Consider the following 22,322-nt stretch of genomic DNA (forward strand, 5'->3'; position numbering starts at 1 on the left):
ATTGTTCAAATTATTATTTTTAACACTTTAAGATGGCATGGAGATGATATATAATTGGGAGGAAATTGTACTTTGAATTTTGAATTGGCATCTTTTCCTGGTCCAGCCGTACATAGCACAACCTTCTCAAGTGACACTGGACCATAGCAGTGCTCCGCAGCTCAGAGTTAGCTATATAAGCCACAATCTCTGCAGCAAGTGCATTTTTGACTTGGGATCCTTTCAACTTAGATGGGTTTTCCAAACATGACCTGTATCCTCCATCCTCCATGACTGAATGACAGCAATCATTTTAGAAAACACAGCATGTGTAGATGAGAGAGAGCAAGAGACTCACACAAAGGGTCCTGGCAGGAGTGTCCTACCTCTATTATTAGGAGATTCACATTTTGCTTTACTCTTATGCTGTTAACTAGATGTGGAATAAGATCTGTGTCTATTCCTGTGATCTCTGCTTAGAGGAGCTCAATGACTGTAGAATAAATGTAGTATATGAAGAGCTTGGCTTTAATCAGATGGGAACAACAAAACTACCCAAACTTTTCAATCACAAATGGCCTACAACAGGAAAAAAATGTTTTCTATTAAACATGAATATTTTATTCTTGGAGGTGTTATTGAGAGCACAACAGATCAGAAAATAAGTTCTGAGGTCAACTGGACTTTGCCCAATGTGGAAAATAACTTCCTTGAACTTCTATTTCTTCATCTGCAAAATGGGAAGAGTGGTATTGCTACTTATTCTTTAGGTAGGAGGATTTAAAAAAAAGCATATGTGAACAACCAAGCAAAGTGACTGAGAGATGGTAAGTCCACAAAATATGTATCATAATTATCATTTTCTTCACATCTTTCATAACACTTTGGGTCAACTGAATTTTCAACTGGACAGTAACTTTTTATATTTTCTTTCTGCAACAGGAATATTCATCTTATTTTGAAATGGGGATATAAAGGAAAAGGGTCAGTTAAGGAACATCATTTCTCGAGACGTAATTTCTGGGAATCACATACCCAGAAGTGTCTCAGAGCTGATTCCAAGAAAGAAAGTCTGCAAACTGATCAAGTTTCTAAAAAGAATTGATAAAACCCAGTTTGTAATAAAAAGAAAAGAAAAGAAGAAAAGCAAATAATGCCTTTAAATCTCCCCAATGCCATTCTCTATGGTATCTAGCAGATAAGACTTTTTAGGAAATTCAAATTTAACCTTCGAAATGCTGAAACCCTGTGAATGCCCCTTGATGCAAGTAGCTACTTTCAGGTATTAAAATTGTATCAATTAGAAGAAAAAAGGGGGCCTCCCTGAAAGCATTGTTGAAACATGAAGAGCCTTTTCTTATTTGTGCAGTAGGATCATGCTTTTATCATCCCACAAAATTAAAGTTGAAAAGTTCCGTCCACAATCCAGGTTTTGGAAATCCCTGCAGGCCTCCCGTCAGTCCAGCAGCACAGGATTTTAATCGTCCCCTCCAAGCAAGCACCAGGGTGGCAAAGGCCAGCTGCTGACGGCTGACAGGGAACCACCCACACACAGGGCCCAGCCCTAGAAGTTTCCTTCTCCACAGCTCCACTGCCCTAGCTGGACAGTTGCCTCTTTTGTTTATATAATTCCATTGATAGGGTCATCATAAAAGGCGAAAAGGAAACCATGGGAAATCTTTGTCCAAACCTTGCTTTGTACCTGAAGTTCAAGTCTGTTTGGTTAACCTTCTGTTTCTACCTTCTCTTCCCTTCAAGTGACCTTTTTACTCTTAGTCTTCGCCGTGGTGTGCTATGGCAGGCAGTGTTTCTATGAGCCCCTGGCACCATGTGACAAAGGAGCTCTTATGGGTGTCCATGAATTCATTCATTCATCAGGTGCATGCACAGGAACTCCCCTTGTGGGCTACCAACGTGCCACTGGAAATGGGAAATATCAGCCCAACACTCAGGTAGGTCCCATCCTCCAGAAGCTGAGGCCAACCGATGGGTGGTGAACTTCAATTTGCACTTTCCCTCTAATTGTGGTTGGTTTACACTGTGATTCATATGGTTGACCCTGGAAAGGATGCTTTTCCCATGAATCCAGCTAAGTGGAGGAGAATGAGTGCATGCATTGCAAGTGATCATGAAGTTACCTGATATGAAAGTAAGACGGCCACATCACATTCTGTGTACCAGTTCACTAACTTACCCTTCTCTAGGATGCACAGTGATTTACCCCCATTCTGTGATCCATACACATATTCCTGCCATCAAATAGGGAAGTGCTCACAGAGGGCACTATCTCTAAGTCCTGTGAAACATTACTCATACATTTAATTAGAGGGTGCAGTGATCAAACTAAAAACCTGTGAATGGTTCCACTAAGAATAAGCACGGCTTCATTTTCTTTTAAGAATTAAGTAAGTCCTTTAAGTGCACTGTGATAGGAATAAGAAAGGGACCTGGTTGGAAATGAAGTGAGAAAGCAATGATACAAATGGAAACAGAACGGGGGTTTTCAACACCACCAAAGTCAATCACAGGAAAGTACCTGTGAATTTCCTTAAATGACTTGCTGGAGGGTATTGTGCGGTAACTATATTACGATAGCTACTTTTTTTTTTCATCAATTAGTATTGTTAAAGAGAAGCTTGACTATAGACTTCCTAACAGCAGCAAAAATAAATTCCTTCCAATTAAGTAGTCTAATAAGCTATTTAGGGTTTTACCACTTAACATTCTTTCCTTCCCATTTAATTTCAGCTTTCACTTGGATGTCATCTTGTTGAAAATCCATCACAGAAAACTATGTGGAAAAAAAAAAAAAAAGATGATGTTGCTAAGTGTTCCTGATGTTCAAAAACCAGCAGAAGCACAATATTTTTTCTCCATCACCCCAGGATTTTTTGCTAATAATTTAGCTTCTTCCTACTCAAAATTAATATATGAAAATATATGAAAATGGTCAATATGCAAATTCAAATATCACACTAGCTACTTGCCTTCAGTTAAGTGCTATATGCATAAATTTGAAACAATACAATATTTTAAGGTTCTTGATTATAATAATGCCAGGGTGTGCATATGTGCATGTATAATTATGCTCATTTAATTTAATCATGAAAATATTATAGGATCATTTGGTTTTCTCCTCTAAAAGTTCTTTCACTTTTTTTTTCAACTAATTAATTCCACTCTGCTGTATCTATAGGAGTGCTCATGGTGAGCAATGAGTGCTGATCTGAAAGGAGCCTCGTCACATTCCTATGGAATTATGGACGTGAAGGTGGCATGCGGGAAGGTGGGCAGCCTTTTGCCCAAGCACACATTCTCCTCATGGAACAATGCTGGGCTTTTCAGTAGGACCTCGTCCTGGTCCTGGAAATACCTGAATTTTATGTTCACTTCTTCTTGCGAGTTCTCAGTGTCCTTGAATGCTGGGAATGTGCCCTGGGGCAGTCACCTGATTACACAGAAGGGACCTGGACACCAGCCCGTGAGACCTACACATTCCACATGCTTGACTGGACTGCAGCTCCGGGGATTCTGCACAGTTACTGGAATCACATGGGATACATTGAGGGGAATGAGAAGGTGGAGGACATTTAACTTAAGCAGATCATGCCACAGTTAGTAGGAGAAAATCAGCCATGGCAGAGATGAAGCACGCCAGGAAGGTTTTTGCATATTATCTTTTCCCCCACCAAGGAAATAATATTTTTCTTTTCACAGAAAGACTTTGTTCCTTTTCTCCAACATGTTAACTGAGACCGGTCTAAAGCAATAGGCTGCTTTGTACCCATCAATAGAATCTCTACAGCATCTTTTCCCCCAGGGATTAATTCAGCTTTTGATTAAATCTTTCTGAGATTTAGATCATGATGTTACAAACCTCCAAGGAACTCCTCTATGAGTTGTGACCTTCTTTATTACTCTCTGCTGTTTGATAAAGTACAAAGATTGATTTATAATGGTGTTTAGTGTGTTTGAAAACAAGGAATAGCAAGGAGAATTGGAAAATGTGAGATTAATGTAAAGTAAATATTTCCAAAAGTATGCTTTGGTTAAAATATTCTATAATTAATACTGAGTTACAACTGTGTAGCTAGTAACACTGGTGTCAAATGAGTATAATAATATTATTAGGGCTGTAAATTATAACCAGTGATTAGCTAAATAACCCTACAAAGAAGGGAGAACTGGCAAGGCTGAAAAAAGAATTTCAACTCAATATTACACATTGTATATAGTTTCGGGAGATTTCGTTTGGAGGACTTTTAAAATGAGACAAGCTCCTTTTAAATAAACTAATCATATCAAGTGTTCACTTATTTTTGGTTTCAGTAATTATTTTTGCCATTAGTATCATCAAGGATGGAAGTGATTTAACGTTTTGGGGACAACATAAAATGAATCCTTTATCTTTAATCAGGATGCTCCAGTACCAAACTAGTAGCTATTTCTTGCTTTTTAAAATTCCTTATTTTCTCTCTGTCCTCAAAGCGTTTATTAGAACAGAAAGTTAACCCTTTAAGCAAGATATCCTTCTGATATCCTTGCTGCCTCCCATCAAAAGATGAAAGAAGCCCTACATAATTTAAGCAAAGTGAAGGCAATAAATACAGTATTTGAAATAATAGTAACTTCATTTTCTATATTGATAAAATACTGACAAATTTTATCAGTGGTATAAAATAGAAGTAGCACCACAGGGAGCACTTCTGAATGTTGTTTGCACATTTTTAAAAGTATTTCTTGTGACTTTTGATTGGCACATTATAATTATACGCGATAGTGGGATCCATTGTGCCTTAGCAGTACATGCACATAACGTAATTTACCCAGTCTCCTTCCCAGTACCTTCCTTTCTCACTCTTCCTCCCTCCCTCATCCACTTATTCTACTCTATTGATCTCCCTTCTGTTATTGTTGTTTTAATTAGTGCATTATCTATCTATCTTTATATAGGGCATCCATTGTTGTATATTTGTAGGTGGACATACCATCATTTGGTCAATTTCCTTCCTCAGTATTACCCATGCCCTCCCCTCCTCCCTTCCTTAACATAAAAATCTAAAACCTCAGCAGAGACAATCCATTCATTTGGATGCTGGATAGCATTCTTGATAGCTCTATCCCATTTCCAATATTTACCAATAAACATTCTTTACTTTCTAGGGGACTTTTGGGAGAGGGCTAGGATACACTTAGCCCCCTTGCCCCAATGCTATGCTGATGCTAGATTTTGCAGTGCAAGAGGTTGAGAGTGGCAAGGACCATCTGAAATTAGGGAGGGCAAAAGGCTAACAACGGATTCCCTGTCATCAGGTTGATGACCCTGTCATAAACCCCCAGGCACAACGGACATCCTGACAAGAAAACACATCAGCAATTACCAGCTCATCCCATAGGTAAACAGATGACTTACAGATGACAGGGGCTACATCTCATTATACGTCTTTGAGTCAGATCCAGTCCATCTACAGGAACATTACTTCCTACACTGACTATTTAACAGGACCCTCCCTAGGGACAGTGGCTTCTACTTAAAAATACACACTTTCCAGGGCTAAGAACAAAAACTGAGCTAATCGGTTTGATAAAGTCCCATGTCACTTTTCACCTCCGAACGTTCATTACAGAAATCACCACGACTGCCTTTACAGCTTGAAAGAAGACAAGGTAAAATACAGGAGGCACCCATTTCCTTAGAGCCGAAATGCATCCATGAATATGGAAAAGCAGGGAGAAGGGGGACAGAACCAGACAGGAAACAGAATAATAATAAGCAAGTAATGTGTACTGATCTGAGAAGTATGCCAGCAGTTGGGTTACGATAAATAAGAAAAGCAAAAGTAGATTTGAAACATTCGTTTCCCTTTATTAGCTCAGTGAGGCTGATGTGTACTGCACATTAAAAAAAAAAAAATCACAGGAATTTTCATACAATGAATAAAACCACAACAATACATGTAGAATTGGCAGGTGGAAGAAAAAGCCCAGCAAGGGCTCAACTAATCTCTCACTTTCCCTCTTCAGCATAGTTCAACCAACAGTATTACACTTTCACCTACAAATCTTAAAGTAGCTCTTTCAAATCAGCAGTTCACATTATTGAAAATATCTGTCACATAGGTACAAATTTAGAATCATCACATTATATTACATGGCTATTCTAGGTCATCTATAGATCAGGTCTTAGACTACAGTGATTGAAGTTCTCGTTACAGCCATCAAAGAAGGACACAGAATCATCACCTACTGTAAGCTCACATCTAAAGGCATGAAAAGGTTTCCTTTTTCAACTGACCCAAACGTCCTACCCCAATAGTGCAAAGTTCCCTCTCTGCTGCTTTGAATGTTGACAGCCCGACTGGTGTTCCTGGAGTCATTTAGCAAAAATTGACTTGGGTGCACTGGAAGAATTAGTCTGCTACATCTCTTTAAAAAAAAAAAAAAATCCCACTTTTCTAAAGCACCAGTTCGGTTACCAAAATTGTAGATGTGGTACTTACCACAGTATGAAGGCAATGGCCTGGGTCTTCTAAAAACCCTGCAGATCTATGCTGAAATTGCCTCCTGTGAAGATGGGGTGCACGTGTTCACTGGAAATATTCTATCCAAAAAATAAAAAAATAAAAATAAAAGGAACACACCTTACATTTCGATGGGCTACCCACAGTGTCTGCATAAGGTACAAATGCTCCACTAATTTGAGATGCGATTTGACATCCATGGAGGAAAACTATCTTCATGGTGACAATATTTGTCAGACTGGAGGGGAGGGGATAAATTAATCCTCAACATGAAGTCTGTAGTGTTGTCTCTTGATAAGTGAGAAAAGAAACCAAATAGTTCACTCATGTCAACAATCCAGGGCGAAAAAGAGAATGTATTTAAAATTGGATCACAAAAATTTAAAGGCAAAATAGAGAACGCATCTGGTCCTTAAACACATAATAGGATTTACTAAATATCGATTTCTTAAAAACAATTTATTGCTCTTAATAGTCTTTTTTTATTATTATTATTCTACAACAGAAGATACCCAAAATTCCAAAAGAAAGACTGTAAACTTTAGTTTGGCGTTCACAAAGAGTTAAAATACCTGCATTTAACCTACAGAACAACAAGAATTAGGCGGATTAAAGGTGTGTTACTGTTGTAACGCAGAACCTGTGAACAAGTTCTTTTATGTTGTCATAGTATTTTTATTGCTTTCTATCTACTTAGAAATAAGAAGCCAAAAACTCAAGCAAGCATCCGACAGGACAGACAGTGGATTCACTCAGAACACAGTATGCTGGTGATAAATGACTGCAGCCGTCAAAATCCGCTGCATTGGCCTGGGGGTGAGACCCATTGTATAAGATCGTGTTGGGCGAGAGAAAGGAAAAGAACGCTTAAGTAGTAGGTATATCACATCTTCCAGAAAAGTCACGGGAGCCAAACAGTAATCGAATCTCAATTTAGAAACTTGAATACACACTCCAAACGTCAGTGAATTCCATTCCAGGGACTCCACACTCAGATGAAATCCTGATGCTCAAAATGGAGGTTTTTCTGAAGTTTTTTTTATTGAGTTTAGCAGAAGCAATGTCATCAAGAACAACATCATGGTCACGTCAGAGGCCATGCTAGTGCAAGTAGAAACACTGCTTCTGCAAAAGGCGAGTTTCCCCAATGAAGAGTTTACACTCCCACCTGACAACCGCCATGCATCCTAGGGGAATTTCTTCTGGCTTTATTATTTTTATCATCTCATAATTTATAATAAATAGGCTATCTGCAACTGATAAATATGTCTCTTTAGTAAACAAAGGAATGAAATATCAGTATTTATACAGGATGCATAACTGTAAAAAATACAGATAAATACCATCATCATACTCTGCCAAGGGAAAGAGATACTGGCTTCAAAGATAGTCTTCAGACACACATTAATTATTGTAAAAATCATACTGTAATTATTACCTCAGCATTTTGTATCAAATTAAAATCACAAAAATTAAAACAGAACAGCATTTTAAAAAGATTTTTGACCTCTATTTTCAAAACTACTGTTGATAGAGAAAATAAAAACATTTCTTAATGGTTACCCATTGAGAGACTTTACATAAAATCATGATATCTTCTAGAAAAATTTTAGATGAGAAAATTTCATTCCCCTAACAAATCCAGTGTATAAAACTTCAAAGAAAAACAAGCAACAAGAAAATGTGGAAAAATATCGCAGAAGTGGTTAATACCTTGGGGGGACTAGGATAGTTTTTGACAAGATGCTCAGATAGAAGCTCACCTAAGAAAGGAGGGATGGATGTGCGTAAAGCGTCATTTTTTTTTCTGTAGTTGCACTCAACGGACACACACACTGTCTTTTGTTTTTTGTTTTTTGTTTTTTACAATCAAATATATATAAGCAGTAAGTTCAGCTTCTAAATATGTTAGTGTACAATAATTGGTTCACCTCATAATTACATTTGAATATTCTCGATTAAGAAAAATTTAGCAGTTTCGAAAAGAAGGCTGCATATACAGTGCATAGCTGTAACAAAAAAGAACATCGTTGTATAGTATGTACATAAAATAAAAATACTCCATTTAACATCTGTAAATACTTAACTACATCAGAGAATGTAGCGATTACACTATCTGAACACATCCAGAGAGTTCTACTCAACTCTCCTTTGTAATGTAACACCGCGTCCGCGTCTCGGGAAGAACTGCTGAACGAGCTGCACGCTTGACCATTGACAAGGCTTTTAAGATTTGCAGTGGAAGATCAACGTTTTGGACATTTACATGGGTGTCAGGACAAAGGACGAACTACAGAAACTTCAAAATGTTAGGAAAGTTTAGCATTCTGGTGCCCGCAGCATCCTCTCCCACCCAGATTCCATGGCAAAAGGAAAAGGGAAAAGAAAGAAAGAAAAGGGAGAGAGAGAAAGAAAAAGAGAAAGAGAAAGAGAGAAAGTGGGAGGGGAGAGAGAGAGAGAGAGGAGAGAGAGAGAGAGAGGATGTTAGTTCTGCGGAACCTGTGGTTTCTTCGGGATTGTCACATAATCATTAGGTGAGGAGAGAAAGCTTGCTTCAAGTTGATTTTGCACTTTCTTAAAAAACAGAGTACGGAGGCCAATGCCCTGGACATCAGCAGCTGTCGTATTAGGGTTGTTTTGTGGTTGATTGATTAGTTTTCTTTCCTTTTTAAATTTATATGTTTATATGTATATATATATATACTTTTTTTCCTTTTGAATAGATTGTGAACATTTTGAAGTTCTAGGTTTTAAGTGTGTCTTCATGGAACTGCTGCCATTTGAAGTGGTCTGCCCTTGCACGTTCTGGTCAGGTGCCCCTAGTCCTCACAGGTGCACACACACACACACTTCCCCCAAACCAAGCGTGCACATGTGCACACGTACCCATACACATGCATGCACGCACGCACGCACATGAACACACACACATACACACACACATACAGTCACCAAGAGACTCCGGGGAAAGCAAAGCTGACACCCATAAATAAACTTGTGCTTACTAGATATCACTCTGTCTCTTGCTTCTTCAGCAGCTCTGCTCATGTAAACCATTGTTGTTGTGGTTGTTCTTGTTCTTGTTGTATTGTTGTTGTTTTGTTGTTTTGTTTTTGTACAGAGAGTGTAAAGGAGGAGAAATTCATAAGTATGACTTGCAATAGTCTGTTAGGGAAGGGCGCGCTGTCCCGTGAGGTATTCACCATCTCTGTCGTCCTCAGCCAGGTAACATGTTACCTGCGCAAGCTTCTCTGAGCTTCTTTCAGTAAACTATCAAAATCCAGAGAGTCATACTTGCTCTTGGTGGAAGCAGGGTCAAAGTCATCTGAGTTTGAATCTGAAAGAAACCCAAGCCAGGTTAGATACACTCCTTGCTGGCAGCCATTAACACAAGCATCCCAATTCAAGATTATCCCATTCACTTGCAATTTAGCCAATCAATATGCTTTATAAAAGCAATGCTCAGATGTTATTGGATATATGCATATATATATGCAGAGCAGGGAGCCATGAAGTTCCAAAAACATATACCTATCGATTTTTTTTTTTAAGATTGAAACACTTCTGAGAGGGTAGGCAGGGCACACTTAATACCTATGTTTTATAGATAACCACCCTCCTCTTTTCCCTGACATAAGTGACTTGCTTAGGATTTCTCAATAACTTAGATGCAGAATCAGTACAAACTGGAGCTAATGTTCTCCTTACAGGGGTTACTCTCATTAAGCATACAAGCCAGTTAAGTAGGACAAAGAGAACCATCAGAACTTCTCGTGGTTCCCAACCTGCTATACTCCTTTTGGAGGACATATAGTCAACCCCTGCATCTACCCCTGAACCTCTAAGCATTGCAGCAGCAGAGGTGCAAACTCGCCCCAGATTGGACCCAGACAAATGTTTCAGATCCTGGAGGGTACATTCACCCTCTTTACTCATTAATAGAAACAAATATACAGCTATAAATAGAACCAAACTCTTGGAACCTTAAACTAGCCCAAGTCAGATTTTGTGCAAAATTCCACATGTTCCTTCAAATAACTCTTAACAAAACAGATGTGCTTCCACAGTGTGGAATGTAAAATGCAATTCTGTTACATAGTTCTAATTTTTCTCCATTGACATCTACAAAGAAGTCAGATATTTCCTGCTGGTCTTTTGCAAGTGAGAAAGGTTGGCTTGGAAGTACAATAAAAAGCCTCTTACAAATACATTCATTATTTGAAAAACATTAATTTGAAGGGAAAACAAGACCTTTCTGGAACACATTAACAGTTCTACTAAAATATGAGCATTCCCAAGTCAATTACAAAAGAAATTCTCAAAGTGATAGAAGAGTGTAATAGATAAAATGGAAGTGCAATTGTTGACAGAATTGTTTTGCTGAAAGAACTGCAGTGCTCTAAGTGCCCCAGCTCCAGGCTGATTTTCTGCTGCCCTCGACCCCCTCCATCAACTTTCACTTGCTTAGATTTTAAGACAAGGAAATTCCTTCACTTTTCTTTTTCTTTCATTCTTACCATCCCTTGTTCACGTTTCCACACAAGATTGTCTGGGTAAGAACAACAAGAGTCACAGTTTTGCACAGACATAAAAACAAAGATAAAAAGGTTCTATCTTTCCCCAGTAATATCCCAAATACTCAATTCTTAAATTACACTGGGTATGGTCCTCTTTCATGGTCTAATGAATGGTTTGCTTAGATTACTAAGGCCTCCTGAGCAGCTGTTGTTCAAATCAACATTTTTTTTTTTTTTGTAGAGACAAAGTGTCATTTGGTGCAAAGGGGTTTGAGATCAGCCTCCTTTTGCCTACTATATCAGGATGGGTGATTTGTCCAGACGGTGGTTCATGTGACAAAAGGCAGCCTGAAGCCATCAAGAACATGAACACATACTCTTCCTTCATTTTGAGAATTTTGAGAATAATTAAATTTCCTAACTTTGGATTATTCTAAGTGACACCAGAACTTCAGTGTTTCTGTATTTTTATTTTCAACAGTTTCTTAACTGGGAAGTGTTGACACCTATACTGTTGTACAATCATGCTATGTCACCCAACAGGTAACCACCCCCCAAAAAAAAGAAATCTATCTTGTTGCATGAAATAGAATGTGGTCACATTTCTGACACAATAATATTCACTTTGCCCCTTTTCCTCCCACTAACAGAAGGATGGTGGAATTCAGAAGATAGGAGAAGAATTTTCTAGGAATAACTTAAAAGCCACTCTATTTTTCAAAAGGAATTATTATAAATAATGATACTGTATTAACAGAAGCAAATCACATCACATTTGGAAACGCGGACACTAGGTAGGTATTCAAATTAATGTTTGTTGAATGAATATATGAATCTCAAAAGCCTGTATATTATTCAAACCATGGTTGAAAATATTTGTATTGGGATCTGGGAATTATTTACCAATAAATGGAGAGGATGTATGTAAAATTATGCATATATTCAAAATCCTAATAATTTCAGACACTTCTGGGTTAAAAAGGAATTCATGATGGATGTGTTATTTCATTTTTCTTGTATGTTGGAACATCAGTATTACATATAACTACTTCCTGATCAAAAGTTTTACGTTCAAAATACTGACTCATCCTTCTATTATGATCCTGTAGTCCCAGTATACTTTCTGTGTCTTTCCTCTTTAATATTTTTTATCAAGGTGTATTAGAAAGATCCATTTGCTTATAAGACAAATGGTAGAAAGACAGATACTGAAGATTCCTATAAATCAGGTCTCACATCCTGGCCTCACCAGAGTGGCCTCTAGCAAGTCACATTGAACTTCAGTCTTATTTATAGAAAGGGCTCAAGAATGGTAGCTGAAATCATCATGTTTTGCTTATTTAAAAATATTGTTAGTTTGACTAGTTTCAATAATAGAAAAATGGGATGTGTAAGCTAATTTTACTTAGAGGAGCATATAAAAACAAAAAATTGGTCCAACCTATCTAATATGATAGGTCATTTTACTGTCTTGGTAAAATTAATCTGTATTTCATCACCATCACTTTATTCTTGAAATACATAAAAATTCCCAATTCCTTTAAGAGTCTAGTGTATTTCATTTTCACCATAGTCAGTGCCCATGTGTGCCCTGAAGCACTTAATTTGCATTCTTCAGGGAATAAAGACAAGACACCCGGGGAGAATTTCTTAAGAGTTCTAAAGCTTGCCCTGGTGTTGATTCTTCCATTTTAAAACAACTCCAAATTTCTAACTTCCCATCGCTATAATTTTAAATCATGATCACGTTTACTATTTATTGAACACCTATGTTCTGCCAGACACTGGGATAACAGCTCCTCAAACTTTTATTTAATACAGCCTCCGCAACAGTATTGGTAAGGTGTTTCACCAAGGAAGAACCAGGAGCTCATGGAGTTGAACCATTTCCCCAAGACCCGTGGTAAGGCAAGTTTCAAAGCGAGGCTGGCAGGGTTCCAACGCAGGGATCTTTTGATTACACCATGCCTACTCTCAGAAAAACTACCTCTCCTGCCACTAGAGAGCTTGAGGGAATTGGAAAATCCCACGCCACCACAATGCACATCAAACACACCTCTAAGAAAATACAGAGTGAGCTTAGCAATGGCAAAGTTTCTATTGCTGCTGGCTAGGCAGGGAGATGAGAGGAGGGGAGGAGGCAAGCTTCTCAGAAATATTTCAGGGAGGTGCCAGTTCAATTTGGAAATACCATCCAATCCTCCCTCTACCATGATGAATCGTGATCTAAAGGCCCCTCTAGGTAGCTTATTTTAAACTCTAGATGTTTTGAGAGACCAGAAACACCCTGGCCTTCATCACTGAAGGAAATAAGTCAAATCAACTCAAGGCTTCAATCTGTCTTGAGTGTTTTTATCAGCCAACATTTGAACAAATGACTTGCCACGTTTTATATTTTTATCCCTGGGCCTCCATCTCTCTAACAGTCAGCGGCCTCTCCCCTGCTCCACACTATCTATTTAGCTTGTGAAGTGAATTATAGCATATTCCCTCTGAACAATGCACACCACCAATATCAATTACTCCAGAAGACATCACTTTGTGGAAAGGGAAAAAAAGAAATCCTTGTATTTGGTATTCATTTCTCTCTTTACACCACGCAGGAGCGGTAGCAATGATGTCTGGTAATGCTGAGGAATACATGCATATGCTAATTTTATGATTATAATAAATTAATTTTGAATAATTATGTTATATGCACAAGGCATTTGCCTTCCTTCACTCCTTCCTCAAGGAATCAAAAGGCACAGGAGATAAGGAATGACAGGCAAAAGAAGAAAATCAAAATTGGAAAGGAAATTAAGATGTCCACTGTAGCATTATTTATATTATCAAAAAACTAAAGAGTGAATAAATCTGTCTCTAGAATGGAATGATTAAATACAATGGTATTATTTGCCCAATAAAATACTGCATGATCATTAAAATGTGTTGATAGAGTATCAATCCTATGAATCACATCCTCAAACATAAGAAAGTAGACATTCCAAGACAAAACACTGCAAAGCAACACAGTCAGAGGGTAATAGTGGTTATCTCTGGGAGATGGGTTGATAGGGGATTTTACTTTTCTTCTTAATAATTTTTATATTTTCCAAATTTTCTCCCTTGAGTCTATACAACTGTTATCACAAGGGAAACAATATCTGTTTCCTTCTCATCAACTGTGAAATGGGGATGACAATGGTATCATCCACCCCCTACAATAACTGGGGTAATTCAATGAGAAAATGCTTGCAAAGCCCCTGGCACAGTGTCTAGCACATGGACGCGCTCATCTTCTTATCTACTTCAAAGAAAGTAAATGTGGGGTGATGTAGCCTGTGAAGCTTTCACTTTTGCCTCTCAACTTGCAATTCATAGAAAATAAGAATATTTTTCAGAGTTTGTGAATTAATAAGGAAGAGAGAATAGGACTTTCTTCTATTCTGTTCCATTAAACAAACATGGCACTGCTAGGTTTACAAAAAGGATTCAGGGTAGGTATGGAAAGGAAAATCAGATCACAAACATACCCACACAAAAGACACATGTGTGCACTTTATACACTACAAACACACACACAACACATGTAAACACACACACACACACACACACACAGTGCAGTGTAAGCACCTATGCAGCTAGTACAAGAATTTATTTCTGCCAGTTATTGCCAAAATCTGGGACCCCTTGATTCTGAAACTGTTTCATACATTTAAAAAAAAAAATTCATTCAAATATTCCCTCCAGTAAAATAAAGTGATGAGATGCTCCAACCCAAAGTGCCTGCAGAGTACGTTTGCTTCCGTTTTGAGCTCTACATTATGGATTCCTCACTCTATGTACAATAAAATCCATACCTAGGTCTGCATAGTTAGACTTGAAAAATTGCTTGCGTCCACAAAAGTACAGCTGGAAGTCAGTTTCGTTCGACCTGCGCAAAGTATATCCATTTTCAAGAGCAGCAAAAGCATCACAGGTGTAGCGGTAGGTAATGAAACCATAGCTGTCTCTGCAGTGGACAAAGAAGAGAAATTCAAAACTGGTTAAGGAGCATTAGCATACAGCACTGTAACCCTTTCTACTTTGGGAGACTTTGCTGGGGCCAACGTCTGAGCTACTGCATCCATTTATCAGTGTGATTGTCCTGTCAAGCAGCTAAATACTTATTTCTGGGACAGGAAATCTCAACTAGAAAGATTAATAAATAGGGATGAAAGAAAATAAATAAGGTTCTGAACTCAACATGTCATCTGTCAAAGCACTTACACTGGCAACTCCCATCCCAGTAATCTTAGGGCCATAATTTTTTACATACGTCAGCTTCTAAACAAGAAATAATCTTGAAGATTCTCACCCATCATCCCGCAGATTTACTGTGCACTCCTCAATTTCACCAAAAACTTCAAAGCGGTCCCTCAGTTCTGTCCGGGTAGTGTCAGGTCTGATTTTACCAACATAAATCACGCGGCGCTCTTCCTATGGGGGCAATGTAAGCAGAGACTTTAGCTAGTTCTGGAGACAGCAAAGAGGATGGCCCTCTAGAAGCATCCGTAAAGTACAACCATGAACAAGAGAAACTCACAGAGCATGCCAACTGGAACAAACCATGTACCATGCCCAAGAGAAAACTACCATGGAATCCAAATTCACTTTCCTTTTCTTCTGTATCAATTTCTTCTCTCTCACCCATGCATGCTTTTTCTGTGTCTCCATTCTTTCCTACTTTCCCTATCCATTTGGTCCTTTCCTTACATAAAATTGCATGTACTGGGAAAGAAATTTGTGCAATGAGATCTTTTCTTTTCTTTTTATCAATGGATAACTGACTAATACCTGTGAAAAGTTTGAATACTTCTATCTTGATGATTAATCTTGAAAAATATTACAATACTGACCTGGCTTGCAAAACTATTTAATTTCTTACCAACTCAGAATTGTAATAAGGTGTTGTACAAATTTTAACATTCTTAAAAAATGGTTCTTAAATTCTAGTACACAAAAAATGACTTGGGGTCCTTGTTTAAAATACAAGCTATTGGGGTCTATCCCACCTGAACAATGAAAAAAGAAATTGTAAGACAAGGTTCAGCAATCTTCATTTATAACAAGCACATCCCAGTGAATCTGATCCAAGTGGTCTAAAGACAATAATTTGAGAAATGTAGTCTTAAAATGTAGGCCATTTTAAGCCATGAGTCTCTGAAGAGTAAGAGCTAAATAAAAGAGGCTATAAATTTCACTTTTCCAATAGATCTGGTCTTATTTTAGGAAAAGACTAGAGGGGTGTGGCCTAATTTTCACAATTGAAGTCAATATCATCATCATCTGAAAGTCATCAGCAAGTTGTAACTCACAAAATATGGGAAGAATATTTTGTAGCCTGAAGACAGATTACCTTAAAAAAAAAAAAAAAAAAAAAGATGCATTCTCTTTCTCAGTGTAAGAAGCAATCCTGCAGCTCTTGCTCTAAGGTGGCAAAGCCAATGGTGATAGTGTCTCTCAAAACTGGGAGAAGGGTTTTAAGAACACATGGAGTTGAGAACAAGGATGTGTTTACCAACTAGTCTATGTCTAGCAAGGCCAAAGGAGAATAAAATGAACTTAAGTTTGCACAGCATTCAGTTAACTGAAGCAAAGACCAGGAAACACAGGACCAAACATAGACTTCACCTGTCTAAGAGTTCTCCCTGGATGCACTGAGAGTCTCCATTCTCGGATGGTAGGAAAGGTAATTTAGGCTTGGAGTAAAGAGACATCCTACAATACCTATTGAATGCTTTTCCTTTTCATGTGCCAGATATTTAGCAAATGGCAGATAGGGAGCACGTGATGAACACTCATGAAATGTGACCGAACACTTCACAGACTCCTCACCTCCTGGATGGACGGCTCATCTGTGCTTGGCCATATTTTACATACGCGATACTCTGGTCTCTATTTTCAGAGTCTGGGCTTCAGACTCAGTCAGCTATCTACTTGACATCTCAGGCTGGCCAACCCCCAGGCATCTCAAACTGGACCAGCCTTACCAAACCAGGCTCTCCAGCTGCCCCCCTCTTCAACTGGTCCCTTTCACAGGCCCTTGCATCAGTGAAGTTAACACCATCTAGACAGCTATTCAGGACAATAATCTGAGCACCTCCTTTAAACATATCTGATTTCTCCTTGTCTCCTTCACATGTCCAGTCACTAGGTCCTCTTGAGTTTAATCTCCTCAATCACCTTCTAGTCTGTTTCCTTTATTCCCGCTCCCCTAAGCCAAACTGCCAGATTTTCTTTCTGGACTAGTGTAACAACCTTGTAGCTTAGATCCCAGCGTCCACCTTTTCTTTCTTCCAGTCTGTTCTGCTACTGCTGTCAGAATAGTCTTTACTAGGGAAACAGGAATTTAATCATGTCAATTACTATCAAAAACATTTCAATGGCTTCTTATAACTTTTAACAAAAAGCATAAATCATTAACAGACCTGGTAGGCAGGCCTAGCATGATCCAGAACTATCTCCCCAGTCCATTCTTTCCTTGACTGGTTTCCAGCCACACTGAGCCTCCTTTGGACCCCGGTATATACCACGTTCCTTCCTCACCAAGGTCTTTGCACAAACCATTCTAGTGCTTCCTGGAATACCCTTCTCATACTGCACCCCAAGCCCCTTGCATACACTTCCTAGAATTACATTAAGCTTAGCACTCATTTCCTTTCTGAGACTTGAGATGAAATCATACATCTTATTAGTTGCTGTCATGGAATGCAGCTATTTCTATTTCTCCTTTGTAGCTCTATGCCCAGTTGTAATTAAATAATTAATGGTTTCTTTATTGTTCAATGTCTGCCTCCGTAGTACCACACAGGACTTCATGAAAATAGAGACCATATCTTTCCTTTTAACCACTGTATTTTAAGTATAACTGAAATACAATCTCCATGAATAGTCCTTGTAAAAGAAACCAACTGCCAATTAGTTAATCATTTTGACACTTAACCTGTACCCTTGGCCACATTAAAGATGCCTAAGTGCCTTACTCTCCAACACAAAGGAGATTGATAGTTGGGTTGTTGCTTTTATTATAGGAAAAACTGCCCAGGTAGCTCAGCTAAGTGGTGTAATAAGTTACATGTTTGCAGCCTTGGGGGTCTTAAAAAATGACCTCTGGAAGTCAGAGGTGGTACTGTACTGAAATACTGGGTCCAACATAATTCCTCTGACAATGGCTATTGAGCCTACAGAAGTGGCCAGATGAAGCAGAGCACACAGCTCAGACTGCCTGGTCCATTTCCATGTAGATTGTATGTCTCAACTGAAGGCTGTGGTTGTGCTGTTCCACGGCACCCAGCACATCCTGGCAGTCGATGAGTAGAAGTGGATGGTGAGGCTCATGCTGGAGCAGTGCGCACACATCAGCAAGGCAATCACAACACCACATTCCATTCTCTTTACACAGCCAGCTTCAGCCAAACAGCCAAATGGGATGGGACTGTTATATAAACTTAAATTTCCTGGCTCCTGCTTGCATGCGTGTTATGGATTTTTTTTTAATGAGCCTTTTAGGAAAGTTACTACTATATAGAGGGAAAGGAGATGGAAATGCAGAAGGAGAGAAAGAAATTGAGCCATAGCAAAGAAATTGCTCAGCTACCATTATGGGAATACACACAGTCTACGTATTCAAGGAAATTTGAAGCTAAAGCTAAAATCGACCATATGTACACCCATATGCAGACATATAGGGGCTGCTCCTGAACTGCAGTGTTACACAAAGTTGTATGCAACAATGATCCACAAAAAAGAAGATGAACCTAGAGGACCTTTTAGAATGGACACTGATGCATTCTGCAGGGAAAAGAAGAGACAAACTAGAGGGAAGAAACAGGAAATCCGAGGGCCGTTCTGCAAGTGTTTAAATTACCTTTTCACCTACCATCTCTCTTTATGAAACATAGGAATGGGACCAGGCCTTGCTATCTTGCAGTCCCTTACAAGGAGCAGAGACTGAATGCATGTTGAAATTTTCATTTGAGAAAATTATTGAAGGGCTTTGTTTTCCAAGTGCTAAAAAGGAAAATAGAAGGCATCTAAAGGTCTAGAACGTAAAGACAAAAATCTTTCCAAGACTGGCCAAGAAGTCTAGCAAAGAACCAATGCTTTTTAACATGTTGCAGTTGTATTAGACAGATGAATAGATTTCATATCTTTAAAAAACCTTAACATTTGCAGCCAATTTTTCAAGACATTAATTTCTAAACAGGAGATGAAAGGAAAAGAAATCAAAATGCTTAATAACATTTCCAACTTCTTAAAGGCTTGAAGGAACTTGAAACCTTTGGAAAAAGCTCCTTGAAAAATGATTTTCAGGCCAGTTTTCACTATTGAGGAGGACGGAACATTTATCAAATAACTTTTAGCTTCAATTTTCGCAAAAGCTAGTTTGCTGATGGGTGGGTAATAAAATTGAAGATTTACGTTGTATTAACAGCTATACTAAATCCTTGTTATACCAAAACACAGGAGATAAATAAAAGGAAACAAAAATGACCAAATTAACCACTTTGCTTTACCAAAATCTTTATCAAAAACAGCAGAGAGCCTCCCAGTTAGCCAAGGAAAACAAACAATGGTTGTTTCTCATCAAACAGTGAGCTGCTTAGTAAAAAGAACTAAGGAAAGACAGAAAGCAGTAGGGAGATTAACACTTATTGAACCCTACGTAGGCCAAGGGACTATGTTTAATGCATTTTTCTGGATTATCTCATTAAAATGTTCTATAATGCTAGATCCCTACAAGGAAGAGCCTGTTGTAACCTGGAATTTGCTTCTCAGAACTTTTATTCTACATTTCCAAGCCAATAATGCCAAACTTCCTCCTCCCCTGCTAACTGCTTATCGACCTTGACAATGAAGGGTGTGTGTTCATTTCCAGATTAGTTGCAATATGACTTCCTCGAAAAGCCTCAAGATAGGGCTGGAGGTGTAGTTCAGGGGTAGGGAATGTGCTTAGCATGCTTCAGACCATGAGTCTGAGGCCTAGCACCATACACACAAAACCAAAATTCCCAAGAGATTATGAATACCGGGGACAGGAAAGGGTGTACAAAGGTACCCTACTAAAGACAAAGCAAGAGAGGTAAGTGTTGAGATGGGAGGATACGGATGGCAGAAAGAAACACCAACTCTCTGAAAAAATGCATTAAAAGTCTTTGTTTTCCTTCTTTCTCTTTATACTGATTATACTCATCTAATTCAGAAGTCTTGCAATAAGTGTTTGCTACTCAGAGGCGTCCTTAAGGGAGAAACAATTTTCCAGTCATTTTGCAGTCACCCCATTCAATACTACCCAGGAATCTTCCTGCTTGTCATGGAAGGCTAATGTGAATAAATCCAGCCTCCTCTACTTCAGAGCTACTGTCCAACTAAAAACCAAGATGCAAGTAAACACACTGTCCAGTCAGAAAATATGAAACATGGCAACTACTTTCAAATAAATGTAATTGAAGTATAATTAATGTATGAAAAGTTGCACATATTAAATGTCTAGTTGGGGTGATATACGCACCCCATCCCAGCAGTATAACCAAGATAGTAAACTTATCTGTCATCTCCATAAAGTCCCTTTGTGTTCTCTCTCTCTCTCTCTCTCTCTCTCTCTCTCTCTCTCTCTCTCTCTCTCTCTCTCTCTCTCTCTCTCTCTCTCTCTCTCTCTCTCTTTCTCTTTCCCTCTCAGGAAATTTACTACTATATAGAGGGAAAGGAGAGGGAAATGCAGAACATGTAACATGAGAATGATCCTTTTAGCATAATTCAAAGTGCACACTCTCATATTATTAACTATAGGGAATATGTTGCACAGCAGAACTCTAGAATTTGTCCATCTTACCATAAACTGAAAATGTGTAAATACTGAATTTAAAGTTGCAATCTAATATTATAATCACATACATGAAACTGCTTCTTAAAAAGGCTTGACTACTCCAGCACTGAGAGAACACGGGGTGTGGTAGGCTGATGGGCTACAATGAAAACCTAATGCATTTCCTTCAAAAAGAATAACTGAAACAACTTCATTGTTTTCCATTTGGAATAAGTTTATGGTCATGGGTGATGACATACTGTTCCTGGCTCCAGGGCTGCATAGTGACCAACAATAAAGAGCAATGAAATGGATGGCCACTGCCCAGGCACATCTGGGTTTGGTTTTAAGCACTGAGCCATATCATAATGTCTAGATTTGTCCTTTAAATTAACATCCTATTATCATGTTTTCTGGCAGGAAACTGTGCAGATTGCAAATGCAGTTAGAAGTAGAATGCACCAAGAAATTAGAGCAGTAACAGTTTAGACAGTAAATACTAAATTCTGGCTTGCAGAGCCCAATGTAATTTGAATTATTTCAAGTTTAGGAGACATAGAAAGGCAGAGAGTCAATTGGCTTTTGAGAAAGAGTTTAGGTGGGAATTGTAAGAGAATAGCTGAGGAAACAATGGTGATATTCAACCACACTGTATGATTCTGTATTAGTAATAACTAATAGTGTTCTCTTAGTTTCTGATTTGATGCCATGAAGTTTGGCTGGACTTAGATTTTTGGAGGAACAAGCAATGAAAAGTTTGCAGTCATCCTAAACTATGGAACTAAAAAAAATGCTATATAGTCCAAAAGACAAAGCTAGAAAACAATAATTCTGTAAATATTTTTATATTTTGAATGGTTCTTTAAAATTTTCCTTTTGGAGTCTCTGTTTTGATGGTCCCCTAAATATGTGAAGGATTTGATTAATGATTAATCCAGCACTGCATCCAAGATATTCCAAATGTAATTTGCTAATCATTCATCATTTTGAGGGTGTCTCCAAAAGTAAATGGGAGTCACCTACCTGGTAGGCAACTTAGAGGACTGCTCTAGTTCCCTTAGCTACTTCGTAAATGAGTTTTAAGCTAATTTTAGTCAAATGAGTCAAAAATTATTTCATGTAACCCTGTGCTCAAGTCCATAAAAACATACTTTGCAAATGCATTATGGCACAAGAAAGCAGACCATTTAGAGAAAGGAAATCAATCAGAAAATCCTCCTGTGGGTAAATTCATTAAATAGTTTCACTGTGCCTTCAAGATAGATTTCAAAATCTTTAGCATGAGTTATAGAACCCTTCAGAATCTGCCTTTCACCAAACCTCTCAATTTGTTATTTCCTGCTCTTCTTGTGCCCTAGTATTTTAGTTAAAAGACTAGTAGTTTTCTAATATATTGAACTGTTTTCCTGAAACTTAGTATGAGCTATAGCCTCTGCCTTGGACAGCAATATTTAAAAAAAAAAAAATGCCATGTAG

At 38.3% G+C, this 22,322-nt stretch overlaps 1 protein-coding gene and 1 long non-coding RNA gene across 7 annotated transcripts in view; one reads left to right on the forward strand and one right to left on the reverse strand.

The window, feature by feature from the left end:
- LOC125610940 overlaps positions 1-4,271 on the forward strand; it is a 103,324-nt gene extending 99,053 nt beyond the window's left edge. The window contains exons 6-7 of one of the 2 annotated variants that reach the window (XR_007341043.1): positions 922-1,931; positions 2,728-4,271. This is a non-coding gene — a long non-coding RNA (uncharacterized LOC125610940). Of the gene's footprint in view, positions 1-921 lie in introns of both variants that reach the window. The other variant, XR_007341041.1, reaches the window with a different exon arrangement.
- Positions 4,272-5,820: 1,549 nt separating this feature from the next.
- Positions 5,821-22,322, reverse strand: part of Ppargc1a (PPARG coactivator 1 alpha) — a 438,089-nt gene continuing 421,587 nt past the window's right edge. For all 5 annotated transcript variants that reach the window (XM_048784279.1, XM_048784277.1, XM_048784278.1 and 2 more), the window contains exons 11-13: positions 15,357-15,478; positions 14,860-15,011; positions 5,821-9,837 (exon numbers count right to left, since the gene is read on the reverse strand). In XM_048784279.1, coding sequence (XP_048640236.1) covers positions 9,734-9,837; positions 14,860-15,011; positions 15,357-15,478 — 378 coding nt within the window. In that variant the 3' untranslated portion in view covers positions 5,821-9,733. The remainder of the gene's footprint in view (positions 9,838-14,859; positions 15,012-15,356; positions 15,479-22,322) is intronic.

The sequence above is a fragment of the Marmota marmota genome, unplaced genomic scaffold, assembly GCF_001458135.2.
Source record: "Marmota marmota marmota unplaced genomic scaffold, marMar, whole genome shotgun sequence".
Lineage (NCBI taxonomy): Eukaryota > Metazoa > Chordata > Mammalia > Rodentia > Sciuridae > Marmota > Marmota marmota.